This window comes from Nannobrachium achirus, assembly GCF_963921795.1.
Source record: "Nannobrachium achirus genome assembly, chromosome: 22".
Classification (NCBI taxonomy): Eukaryota; Metazoa; Chordata; class Actinopteri; order Myctophiformes; family Myctophidae; genus Nannobrachium; species Nannobrachium achirus.
In genome coordinates this window covers 35,319,240-35,333,121 of record NC_137829.1, presented here as the reverse complement: position 1 = coordinate 35,333,121, position 13,882 = coordinate 35,319,240, and the positions used below count along the sequence as shown (strand labels likewise).

Genomic DNA, 13,882 nt, shown 5'->3' with positions numbered 1-13,882 from the left:
GACTCCCCCTCGCTCACTGTCAGAACGGCTGGCCCATCATAGAACAGCAGCATCTATGGGTGGTCCCGCAACACCGGCGCGGGGGGGGGGTAAGGGGGGGTAGAAAGAAATGACTGACAGGAGGAAGAAAATATGACAGGGCGAGTAACAGATAGGAGAAATCTACCGCGGAAGTGCAAGTAAGCGGGGAGATAGTGAACAGCGGAAAAGATGGAAATCCGAATCGCCAGGAACCCTCGGAGGTAGATAGTCCCTGAGACGAGTCCCGGGGTCTGTTGTTACATTCCTGGGTTTGACCACCGAATGTCCAGAGAAAACATCATTAGCATCTTCTCTCCTCTTTATTACTACCTCTCCCACCTCTTTGTATTTCTCTTATTCTCTCCGCGTCTGATCAAAGTGTAGTGTTATCAGCTGTCCGGCTGTACCTGAAGCTCCAGCACAAAGGGACACCTGAGGAGGTGAGCGCTGCCTCTCTGAAGAGGGGGGGGATCAGGTGACCCTGCACCTCCCTCCTGCAGGGGTACGGTTACACACTGGCGTGTGTCTGCAAAAAGGGCCAGGGATAATGATGTGGGGAGCGTGGTTGGTCACCGGTCACTGCAGTGACCAACCATGTGTTAAGAACGACACATGTTGTGCAGAGTTGTAACACAGGTAGTAAGTGTGTCCAGGGATAACACGTTTTTCTCTTTGTATCTGTCCTGCAGTGGTGCAAAGTAGCTAAGTACATTTACTTAAAGGGGAAGACCACCCATTTTCAATATTGAACTATGTCATTAATATACCTTAGAGGAGTTGTGTGGAAATAAACAAAAAGTTCCCCCTCTTCTGTGTTGCCTAGAACTGGAGGATTGATTTTGGGGTTTGTATTGTAAAGTACAATGTGTGATGTCATCAAGTTGTACTTTACAATACAAAACCAAAAATCAATCCTCCAGTTCTAGGTAACACAGAAGGGGGGGAACTTTTTTTTTAATTTCCACACAACTCCTCTAAGGTATTAATGACATAGTTCAATATTGAAAATGGGTGGTCTTCCCCTTTAAGTACTGTACTTAAGTACAATTTTGAGATATTTGTACTTGATTAGTTCCAGTTTTCAGTACTTTTACTTCTACTCCACTAGATCTTGGAGGCACATTTTGTACTTTTTCTCCTCTACAATTATTTGAAAACTTTAGTTACTAGTTACTTTGCAGATATAAATGATTATATTATAAAACAAACGTTAATCCACTTTAGCCCTCTTTTATACCTAGGCTATTTTCAAACATTTTGTACTTTTAGCATTTTAAGTACATTTTGATGCCGATACTTTCATACTTCTACTCAAGTACATTTTGAATTCCAGGCTTTTACTTGTAGCTGCCCTCAGACCAAAATACCTATGAGAGTGGAATCCGCGTTCCGCCAATGCATTTCAATGAGAGTGAAGCGGTTTCATGCCAGCAGAGGATTTCTGCAAAATACGCTCCCTTATCATTGAAATGCATTGGCGGAATGCAGATTCCACTCTCATAGGTATTTTGGTGTGAGGGCAGCCAGAGTATTTCTAAATTGCAGTATTGATACTTTTACTTATGTATAAAATGGGAGTACTTTTTCCACCACTGCTGTCCTGTGTTTCATAACTACTGTAATGAGGTGACATTTTCCAATTTCTAATCTATCTATAAAAATGCATTTGCAGAACATCTTCGGTTAAGGAGCAGTAAATACTGAAGAGTTGAAACAGCACGTCTGTATCTGTCTATCATTCAACACAAAGGTTGTGTGGACCCCCAACATGTGGCACTCAGAAGAGACATTTCTTACTACTACTACTACTTTACTACGTGTAAATAAACTTTTGAGGCTTTGTGTTTTATCCTTTCGACTATACAAATGTCATGTCTATACAAATTCTATACAAATGTCATGTCAAATCAAAATGTGTTAGCTATTTTACCACCACATCAAGAGTTGATTGTGAAACTCAAAATGACCAGAGACAAATGAATGTTAATATAAGTAATGTGTTCAACTTATTTGTAGGCTAGAGAAATTGAAAGATGTAAACATGGTCAAATGTTGACAGAACAAATAATTTAGTGAAAAAAAAAGTACCATACGTACTGTAAAACAGAATAAACAGGGCAGTCAAACATGAATTCTGAAGTCTGGGCAGACACTTTGTCATGTGATAGCAGGAAAGGCTCACTGTCATAATGTCTAGTGTTACCACCAGCATCAATTATACTTGCATATGGTGGGTGGTTAGGATACCATCTATTGTTAGCATTAGCTAACATGTGGTCCTCTCAAATGGAACACGTGTAGCTGCTAAACTGCTGCCATTAATCTGCAGCCCACTTGTTCTCCCTTCAAAAATCGACGTAGCCTGACAGTTAATGCTGCATAAAGATTAGATTAGATTAATTACTCAAGCCTACATACATACTACAATAACCAGGCGCGTGCACACGTAGACATCAAAGGGGGTTTATCCAACAATTAAGTGCCCTCTCCAGACCATGAATGCAGTTCAATGTGGTATCAGGCACCGAAAATCGCTGATCTGCGACGCGTTGAGCTTGGAGGTCTGCTATTTTCGATATTTCACCAAAAGGCCCTTTTTGAAATTTCAGCCCCTGCCTCTCTAACATTCTCTGCACGTCCCTGACAATAACTGCATAGTACTGTATTGTCAAATCTAAGCAACAAAGTCATTCTAAATGAATATTACAACGATACTCTAGACTCTAGAGTCTAGCCTAACTGTAAATTGACTGACAAGGCAGATTCGAGTTTAGATTAGCTAGCTTTTACTTTGTCTACTCGAAAACCAAGAGCAGGCTAAAATCATTACAAACCTGACTTAACAACCTTATATAATATATATTATAAAGGCTATTGTGAACATCAAATGGAAAAAAGCTCACTCGCAGGTGGCTAATAGAGTCCTCTCCATTCTGGCTGCAAGAGTGAAAACAGCAGGCTGATGCAGCAACGAAAACCACGACACAGCCGTTAAGTCTTTAAAGTTGGATATATTTGCATTATATTCATTTTGATTCATTATAGAGCTTTTTATATGGTAGCATTAAAAAAATGTTTATTTCATAAACACAAGTGGCCCTCCCCACAGGGGATAACACAGGCCTACACATTGGGTGCGAAAAATCAACATCAAAATGCTATCAACACGACAGCTTTTCTTTCTTTTTATACCAGGTGTTCCTGGTGTAAAAACAGTGTGTATAAATAAATAAATACATATATGAAAATATATTAAAACATTTTTTTTTAATAATCAATTAAATGAATTAGGTCAAATTAACTAGTGCACTCCTAATGGGGTCATGATGGCGTGAGATGTATCCAGCTAATGGCAGATGCTATCTGGTTGACAGCAAAGAGAGTGAGAGAGAGAGTGAGAGCTGTCAGCTGAACCTTGGGAGGTTCTGACTGCATTCCCTCGTCACTCTTCCTGTCTGCATTTCATGTCTTATTCAGAGGCTATAGCACACAGACAGGGGGGGAACTCTGGGGTACACGTATAGGGGCCTAAATGCCAAACCTGTTATTTCATGCTTTAACTATTGAAAAATAGCAGATATACAAGCTCACAGCGCGGCACCGAGTGCCGCGCTGCAAGCTTGTAGATCTGCTATTTTTGAAAAATCGTCAACGTTTGAATTTTGACCCGATTTTGACCCGATTCTCTGAGTGCCTTCTAAATCCTTCTAAGGTGTTTTGAAAAAACACACGTTTCTACGTCAGCGGTTCTCGAACTCTTTCACGTCAAGGACCCCCAAAATGACATGCATTTGGCCACAGAGCCCCATTTCAAAATATGTTGTTCTAGGGACCACCCAGAAGCAAATATTTGAGTTACAAATGTTCGCTTTTAAATATATTCAAAGACTTGCAAAAAAATATAGATGTCATTACACAGTCCATATTATGTGTGAGGTAGCATGGTGATAAATGTCTGTAATATATCTCACTGCTTTGTGTGTGTGTGTGTGTGTGTGTGTGTGTGTGTGTGTGTGTGTGTGTGTGTGTGTGTGTGTGTGTGTGTGTGTGTGTGTGTGGTGAGTGGTGCACCTCATGCTAACTCTACCGCAGGTACATTCACGTATTGCATGAATGTGAAGTTGTTAGTGTTAGTGTACTGAAAATGTCAATTTAAATTACAGTACATAAGAAAAACACAAATAACATTTAAAATACATAAAATGGAGCCATCATGTTACCAGTGTCCAACGAGACCCATTAAATTATAGCCAGTGTTGTAGTCTCACTAGTATGAATTAAGATCCAGAATGGATTGTGGAGCTTGCTTTGCTAAATCTCTCGCATAGAGCTAGAGACCAACTTCTTTATCTAAAAGCTTTTTTACAAGCTCACAATGGAAGGTTCCGTTCTCACCTACTGTATAATGATGGATAAATAGATAAATATACCTGATCACACATTATAGGTTTTTTGCTGCTAGAGTTCCTTATATTTTATCAGATTTATCTTAAAATCCAGTATTGTTTTTGCACAACAACATTCTGCTGCATGTATAGTATCTGCATGTGTGAGTGACCAACAATCTCTTGATTCTATAAGATGTCCAATATAAGGATGCCACGTTGAAAGTAGCCTCGCGTAGCCAGGCTTAAACTCATCTCCGAAGAGAAAAGCCTGGTGACAATAGAAAGCAGAAAGCGTTCAACTTCCGCCGTAGGAATTTCACCGGAAGCTGTATTTTTTTCACAGTGCGGTGTTCCTGCAAACGTATTCCCTGCACAAAATTAACTCTGGTCTACGTCTCCTGCTCCGTCAGTTGCGCTCGCACTAAACAATATACAAATAAAAACATTGATTCAAGCAATGTTACACCTATTAAGAGTGAGTTAAGAGCTACAATCTATTTTAGTTTTTTCGCTGGGGAATGTAAACAGACCCGCACCGCATGACGTAACGTCCGTTAAACGCAGACTTCCGCTAGAAATCTTGGAACACACCGGAAGGCATATTGTCTACAGGGTGCGTTGAAAGTGGAGGCTTGGAGCTTGGCGTCTCTGATGGACACGCGGGTCACAGTGCATCGCGGGGTAGGAAGTGTGTGCAGGCCTGGTTACGTGTCACAAGGGTGCCCCTCTTGAGCTCCCCTTTGCTGGACAGAGCGAGGTAGCAGCCCGGGTGGGACAGCGAGGAGAAGGTGGTGTAATGGTTCGCCTCCATGTTCTCCTTGAAGAGACAGGCATCAGAGAACTGCTCCTAATGGGCGGGGGAACAGATGAAAACACATTTAAACACTTTAAGGCTTAATCAGGAGTTTGGCCATAGGTAGTCTTAGTGGTGGACATTGCTCTTGTCTGTATTATCCTTATGTATGTAAACCTGTCTTGTTTTTGTTCCCTTGTGTCAAATGTTTGTATATATGTTTCGCATACATGGCTGCTGTGTCGCAAGACACATTTCAGTGTGAACTGACAATAAAGTACTATATCATATCATTCATTCATATCATTCATGGTTCACTGACGCAAGGGTCATCAGTATGTCTGTACACCCACTGGCAAATTCGAGATTTAGTTTTTACGCAACATAATCTTTTGATCATAAGACCCAATTACTGAATGTCTCCAGATTTTCTCCAGAATATGCATGACACTGATTTACTATGACACTATGGCACATTACGAGTCCACTAGGACAGCGGTTCTAAAACCTTTTATTTTCAAGGAGGACACCCATAACTCTGAGATTGTAAATGGAACCAACGGACGCGTAAGGGTCCATTTGGTTCCATTTGTACACTCTCAGAGTTACAGACCTGTTATGGCCATTTAGGGCTATATAGCTATTTTTGTGATTGTCTATGTCTGTGGCAAAAACACCTAATTTTGACCAAAATGTCCACCACAAGCCAGCATGGCGATGACGCCTGCACTGACATTGTTACAGTAGGTTAAGGTTTGAATTGGACAGAACGACTATCATAGGTGTTTCTGCTTACAGTCAAGGGTCTGTATACTGTATGCTGTAGTGTGCGTGTGCGCACAAACAGACAGACAGACACACGGACACACGGACACACACACACACACACACACACACACACACACACACACACACACACACACACACACACACACACACACACACACACACACACACACACACACACACACACACACAGTATCAAGTTTCAAGCTCATAAGGAATATAATATAGTTGGTTGTCTACACACTAATGCATACCGTGGCGTGAAACCAGATCTGGGTCATATCGTTTTGGCAAACAATTCTTGGTTTGTGTTGTTAACTTGCCCAGAGTGCCCTATGGGGGAGGGTTGCCAAACATGTTAATAGTGACGTATGCTACTCTTCCATGAATGACTACTTGCCCTAAACTGACACCATGCACTTTAAATATATGAACCCTAGCGCCCCAATTCCGGGCATGTCGTAATAGGCGAACATTCTCTGAAAATAGGCAATCTACAAGCTCACAACACATCGCAATGTGGTGGGTTGTGAGCTTGTACATCCACTGTTTTCGGCAAAGAGATTTGGAGCTCTGACGATTCCTCCTCTGTCGATAATAGAGGGAGCTCTCACCGGAATCCCTTTGGAAGGGGCATCATATCTGGGTTTTATACTCTCCTGGTGGACTTCTCTCCCGAAACATCTGAATCTAGATTTAATGCCTGGAACTCCGATTTACAAGGGGAGCTAACAATGGATGAGTTCAACACAGCCTGTGAGGAGGCTCAGGCACAGACTAGTAATACTCATTTAAAATTGCTGCAATATAATTGGCTGATGAGGGTGTACATCACGCCAGAAAAAAAAAACAAATTTAATTCTAATATCCCAGACACTTGCAACAGATGTAACGATGATAAAGGCACTTTGTTCCATTGTTTGTGGGCATGCCCAAGAATAAAGGAGTTTTGGGAGGAGGTTAGGAAGGAGTTACAACGGATACTAATTATTAACATTGAGCTTGATCCAAAACTCTTCTTATTAGGCCTTTACCCGATCGGCCATAAGATAAAAAACTGTGAGATAAAATTTCTGGACCTTGGGTTCCTACAAGCCAAAAGGGTCATCGCCCTTTCGTGGAAAAAGACAGGGAAACCTAGCATCACTCAGTGGTTTAAGGAACTATCTTTATGCCTTCCTTTAGAAAGAATTACATACACTCTCAAAAACAAACAAGAGCTACTGTATTTGAGAAAATATGGGGAAGTTTTATTCAGTATGTTAAGGGAAACGACCTTTCCTATCTGATGGAGGAACCAGGAGTGGGGTAGTTGTTTGTTGTTTCTTTGTTTTGTTTTCTCTCTACGTTCATTTGTCTGGCCTTGTGGCTTATGAATCGTGATGTTCATGTGATGTGCGTGCTCTGTGTCATGATTATTTTGTATTTTCTTTTTTTTTTTTTTTGGGGGGGGGGGGGGGGGGGTTTTGTTTGTTTTGTCTGAGCTTTTCTTTTGTTGTTGCTTTGTATGTAAAAAACACTATATTTAGTCCATGTCGTACCCCTTATCCCTAAACTTCTTTGCCTTTTTTTTTTTTTTTACTATTTTGAAAACATTTTAAAATAGTTTAACTAGCCGATCTACATCGACACGTTGTGAGCTTGTAGATCGACTATTTGAAGTATTTAACAATGTTTTTCAAAATAGTAAAAAAAAAAAAGGCAAAGACGTTTAGGTATAAGGGGCAAGGCATAAACGAAAAAAGGGCCCAGGGTGTAGAGGCCAGGGGTCTTCAACATTTTCAGGCCAAGGACCCCTTAGTCGAGAGAGAGATGAAGCAGGGACCCCCACAACCCATAGATACATATAGTTTCATCATTTGGCGGCATCAGTGTATTTTGGATTCATGTCAATTTGTGTTTACCGTCAATAATTAATAAACTTGACCTTTCACTCTGTACTTAGTCTGCTCTTTTTCACCAAACCTAAAATAGCCGATCTACAAGCCGATCTACAAGCTCAAAACGCCTCGCAGCGCGAGGCGTTGTGAGCTTGTAGATCTGCTATTTTTTTTTTCAGAATAAGGACACTAGGGTTCAAGTGGTTAATATAAAAAAGGAGAAACAAAAGATTCTATCACACAAAGATTTGGAGGACCCTCTGTAGTGACCCTGAGGACCCCCTAGGGGTCCCGGACCCCCTGTTGAAGACCCCTGGTGTAGAGGCCAGGGGGAAAAGAACGGGTGAAGTACAGACCCCTGAGCGGCCCCGATCAATGAAGTACAGTATGTAGGGGAAACAAGAGGGGAATACACACTATCCATATTTCTCCAAATAACATCCCAACATTGATGTGGTGACAGATTACTTACCACTCCACGTGTGATTCCTTCCTCATTCATACACAGGTACAGGCCGCTGCGGACAGCTCTGATGCCCACCACACCTTGCTTCATGGCAAACACTTTCATCACACCTAGAAATGGAGATGGAGGGTTCATTGGTGGATGTGTTGACACCTATTGCCATGTAGACCGGGTACGCATTATTGCGTATCATTATTTTATGCTTTACCTATTGAAAAATAGCAGATATACAAGCTCACAGCGCGGCACCGAGAGCTTGTATATCTGCTATTTTTTGGAAAAATCGTGTCTTCTAAATCCTTCTAAGGTGTTTTGAAAAACACACGTTTCTACGTCAGTGGTTCTCAAACTCTTTCATGCCAAGGACCTCCAAAATTACATGCATTTGGCCACGGACCCCCATTTCAAAATATGTTGTTCTAGGGACCACCCAGAAGCAAATATTTGAGTTACAAATGTTCGATTTTAAAAAGATATATTCAAAGACTATATAGCCTATATATATTTAAAAAAAATCTAGATTTAAAAAAAATAGCAGATCTACAAGCTCACAGCGCGGCACAGTGAGCTATTTTTCAATTGTTAAAGCATTCAATGATTCTAGGCCTAAATGGGTTAACGACCCATGTTCAGTGTTAAGTGCAGTTGTGCTAAAATAACTCACTGTGTTCAGTGGGCGCGTGGACTCCCCCCACAGAGCCGTCCTGTGCAATCTGTAGATGGTAACCAATCCCAACACGGCAATACAGGAGCTTCCCTCTGACCGGTTGAGGCGGTGCTGCAGAGGAGGGGGATATTCATTTCAGTTCTGTTCAATTTGATGTCAGTTAACTGTGAAACTTTGGACACTTGGAATCCCATTAGGAAAAAAATTAAAATAAAATGTCTGCCTTCGTTCCGTTTTAGGGGCTGGGCAGCCAACAAAGTAAATCGTCACTGTCGGGCAGAAACCTCGTATCTCCAAGTTTCAAATGTGTACATTTTTTCGCAAAGCAAAGCCCTGCTTCATCATACAAGGCCGTTGCACAAAAGTAGTGAAAACAGCAGGCTGTTTTCTGTTTTCACTAGTTTAAATCATTTTTAAAATGATAAATACAAAACAAGCGTTTTTGGACATACAAGGTTTCCACCCGACAACGACGAAATATAACTCATACAGTAATTGGCCCACTGGCTTGTCACTTGTCATGATCTGAAATGACAAATCTTTGAGTAGCAGCAGCGCTATAGAGAGAGATCTCTCTCTATAGCACGCAATGAGGGCCTCTCCAACTCTTTTTCCCGGGCTGAATCAGGGGCCCAGCATGTCCCTGCTACAGAATGAACAAGAACACCACAGGGCGGCAGTGGCTCAGGGGTAGAATGGCCGGGAGAGCGGCCGGATGGGAACCATGAGGTTCTCGGTTCGATCCAGGGCTCCCCCAAAGTCGGGGTCTAAGTGTCCTTGAGCCATCGGTGTCTGAATGGGTGAATGTAATGCAATCTATGTAAAACGATTAGGATAAAATGCGTTATATAAATGCACCATTTACCACATACATTACAAATAGAGCCTCTGTCTCCTGGAGAACTTTCACAATGAGCATTAATCACAACCGCCAAAGGGCGATAATATATTCTTTGGCCTTCCTTTAGAACTGGGAGCCAGAATCTCTCTTATCCAGAGTGTGAAATCAGAAGCATGAACTCTAGTCAATAAACAAAAAGATGGATAGTCACATAAATGAGTATTATAAGCCTTACCTTTGGATACAAGGTAAACAATGAACCTTCAGTAGCATCAGTTGAACAACATGCACAAATTCTTAACATTTTGTGGTCTTTGAAAGTAAACATGCATCAAGTAGGGATACAAGGAGAGTGAATCGTTAGAATTATGGGACAGACCCAACCCACCAGTTCAGGAATAATCATTTATTTTGGTACACTCAATACATCGTGTTCTCAAGCACAGCACCAGCTACACTGATAACTCAACTCAACTGATAACTGTGTCCAAGAGATTTAGTGTGGGTTTAAATCTCCCAAGGTGACTGGATATATAGGGTGTTAAAAAGTTGTTTTGACTAAATTAGCCCCACTGTGTAAGCTGCTTGATGTTTGTTTATTGTATTCTATGCATTGCTTGTTCCTCATATCCACGAGTTTCCAACGCCCCCTAGTGCATTGCGCAGACGTCTGTACCGAGCTTCCGGCGCCGATTTACAAGCTCACAACGGGTTGCATCTGCGACGTGACGTGAGCTTGTATGTCTGCTGTTAAACCCGGAAGTTTGGTCCCGATAGTCTCCAGTAAACTCCCGTGGAAACTTGTGGATATGCATAAGGTACATGCTTGACCTCTGACCATGCACGTACCATGTGTAGTAGTACACACATCACTAAGAGTATCGGTAGATCCCACACTATATCCGTTTCCGAGACTTAATTCCTGTACCGCTTCTGGATTTTGTGAATGTGTGTGACGTTTCACACATCACAATAACACGCTTATGATGCACGTTGTAGCAATTAACTGACAAATGCAACCGAAAACAAGGAAAAATCTGCTTGAAGCCAACATAACGCAATACGAGTGCATCTCTCTCACCTTTGGCTCTCAGCATGTCCCTCATGTGCCTCAGCCACAGGCCACGAAGGAGACTCCCATGATCCTCGGTGGGCCCTGCTTCGGGGTGCGGCTCCGCGGTGGCCATGCAGGAGCTCACAGACACATGCAGGAGGAGCACGAGGCCAAACAGGGCAGTGTTCATCACAGCCAACTGTAACATGCTTGTCTCTGATGTTCTGTTAAACACAGCATCGTCAGTCTGCCATCTCTCCCTTTATATCACTTTTATCTTGCTTTCCTCTCAGCCTCCATGCTAGGCCAGTTTCGGCCAAAGTCATCATTGTTATTGTTATGATGATGATAAACTATATCGTCGTTGTCAGGTGGAAACCTCGTATCTCCAAGTTTCAAATGTGTACGTTCTTTTGCAAAGTAAAGCCCCGCTTCATCGCACAAGGCTGTCGCACAAAAGTAGTGAAAACAGCAGATTTACAAGCACACAACGCCTTGCACCGCGAGGCGTTGTGTGCTTGTAGATCGGCTGTTTTCACTAGTTTAAATCATTTTTAAAATGAAAAATGAAAAACGAACGGCTTTGGACATACAAGGTTTTCACCCGACAACAACGATATGTTCGTGCACTCCCCCTTTTGTTTATCCGATAAACTCTAGGACTTTAAAAGTGTACCGGCCAATCGCTGCTCAAACAGGACGGACATGCACAGCTGCACACCCCGTGTTCACACCCCGTGTTCAGTATCACAATCGTGCAGATTGCAGAGCAGGCAGAAAAGTTGGTGATACACTGTACATTAGACAGAATGTTAAATTCTTTCACAAACGTGCTAAGTGACCGGTGACAACCAAAGACTGATAGCGAGATTTCTTCTTTCAGTACAGAATGTGTGACACTTCTGATGTTATCATCTGGTGTGGAAGAGGCTGATGTGGAACGGTGGAGGTGTGGCGGAGGTGAGTGCAATGAAGAGGTTTGCGGCCATCATGGCAAATGCCTCCCATAAGAGGTGTGCATCATCACTGGCCTGACAATTTGATTATCATTCACCTCTTCAGATTTGAACCACTTTAACCATTACTTTATGCTTTAGCTATAAAAAAATATATATAAAAAAATAGCAGAAATTCAAGCTCATAGCGTTTGTTTTTTTTAGATTGTAGATCTACTATTTTTTTTAAATAAACATTTGTGCAAATCTATATATATATTTTTTTTTAAAGCGAACCTTTGTAACTCAAATATTTGCTTCTAGGGATGTCCCTGGAACAACATATTTTGAGATGAGGGTCCGTGGCCAAACACATCATTTTGGGGGGTCCTTGACATGAAAAAGTGTGAGAACCACTGATCATAGAAACATACGTTTTTCAAAAGCCTTGGGAGGATTTAGAAGACATTTGCAAAAGCGGCATCAGGTCTTAAAGGGATAATGATTTCATGTGATTCAACAATGCATCTCAATGCAACTATTCTTTTCTATATTACTGTACGTCTCTTTTCACCAGTTTATACAGTCAGGTACATATGATGAAATCCCTTTTCATTTGTAAAGTTCTTTAATGTGATGAGTATATAATACCGGTAACTCTCCTTAAAATTATCAAATTGGAAACAAAAATACATACTAAATGCTTCAAGCTTAGCCTACTGCAATCTGGCTAACCATCGTCAAATAAAGGGGAAAAAAGCGCCCTCTCTGTTGTTCCGCAGCATTAGATAGTCTGTTCCTAGGCCTACTGTACCTATTGTGAAAATGTTCAGTCCTTAAAAACAAAACAATGATTCTGTAGTGCATTATAAATGTACACGTGTGTTTCATAGCAGCTCTAAGACAAGGGACATCACAAACAAACTACTGTATATGACTGGACAGTAAAAACTATTATGCAAAGCGAAGAACAAGAGAAACGAAGTGCTCACAGGAGGTAGCAGCAAAGTTAAAGACGTGTGGTGGGTGCTTCTAGGATCGGTGTGATAAAACTTGAAAAAGAGAGGAGCGACCAGAGCACTCAAAACGTTAAAAGAGGAGGAGGGTACGGTGATGTTACTAGGTTTTCAATGTAATGGGTCCCGGGACCCACAGGTGGTCATTCAAATGGGTCCCAGAAAAGTTTCCTCAATACAATGTTTTCGAGCGCTGTGAGCTTGTAGATCGGCTATTTTCAAAATGTTTGCCTATTTCTTATATTTATTTTACAATTTGGCTAATGTTTGAACTTAGAACTAGGATTTCTAAATACACTAGGCTACAGACACCCATTTAATTATATTTATATCACTGGGACCCCAATTTATATTAAATGTTAAAATACTAGAGTACAAATGGAACAGGTCCATTTGGTTCCATTTGTTCACCGAGTTACAGACCCATAAAGTACTATTTGGTTCCAAACTATCATTTATCTGGGGACCCCCTGGAACTCCCTCAAGGACCCAGGACCCCACTTTGAGAACCACTAGTGAAAATAGTTTTTAGCTGTTCCAGGTTAAACTGATAATAAATCTTTACAGTGTTTATCTTACACAATACATTAAAAAACGAATTAAACTATCTAAACTAATATAGCAACTTAAGTAGAAGTAAATTATTTTAACATGGACTCCGATGGAGGCGCATCCCCGGGACCCCAGGACCATGACATGAATGAGTCCCTGGGCGACTTGAATGAGTTTTTGATGCGGGATGCGCACGTAATGACATCACTGAGGGTACTTTATTACATTACAAAATAATAATAAAAGCATGTTGGCTTTTATTATTATTTTGTAATGTAATAAAGTACCCTCCTGACCTACTAACCTGAACTAAGTAGCTGATACTCAAGCTCATTCGAATATTTCTTTGGCCCTCCTTATCTTTTTTTATGTCCTTATCTGCTGTGCTTTTATCATTTGTTCTTGTTCTTATGACTGCGGTTGTTCTTATGACTGTGGTAACTGCCATGGTGCAATTGACATCATGGAACCAATAAAGGTCTG

The 13,882-nt window shown here is 41.3% G+C and overlaps 1 protein-coding gene across 1 annotated transcript; it reads right to left on the bottom strand.

Annotated features, from left to right (window-relative positions):
- Window positions 1-5,073: 5,073 nt before the first annotated feature.
- On the bottom strand, window positions 5,074-11,104 carry LOC308307600 (fibroblast growth factor 4-like; the record flags this gene model as incomplete). The annotated part of the gene is made up of 4 exons (XM_080752868.1): window positions 5,074-5,256; window positions 8,341-8,444; window positions 8,999-9,112; window positions 10,924-11,104. The coding sequence occupies 4 exons, from the start codon at window positions 11,102-11,104 to the stop codon at window positions 5,074-5,076; spliced, it is 582 nt and encodes a 193-aa protein (XP_080608994.1).
- Between the last annotated feature and the right edge of the window lie 2,778 nt (window positions 11,105-13,882).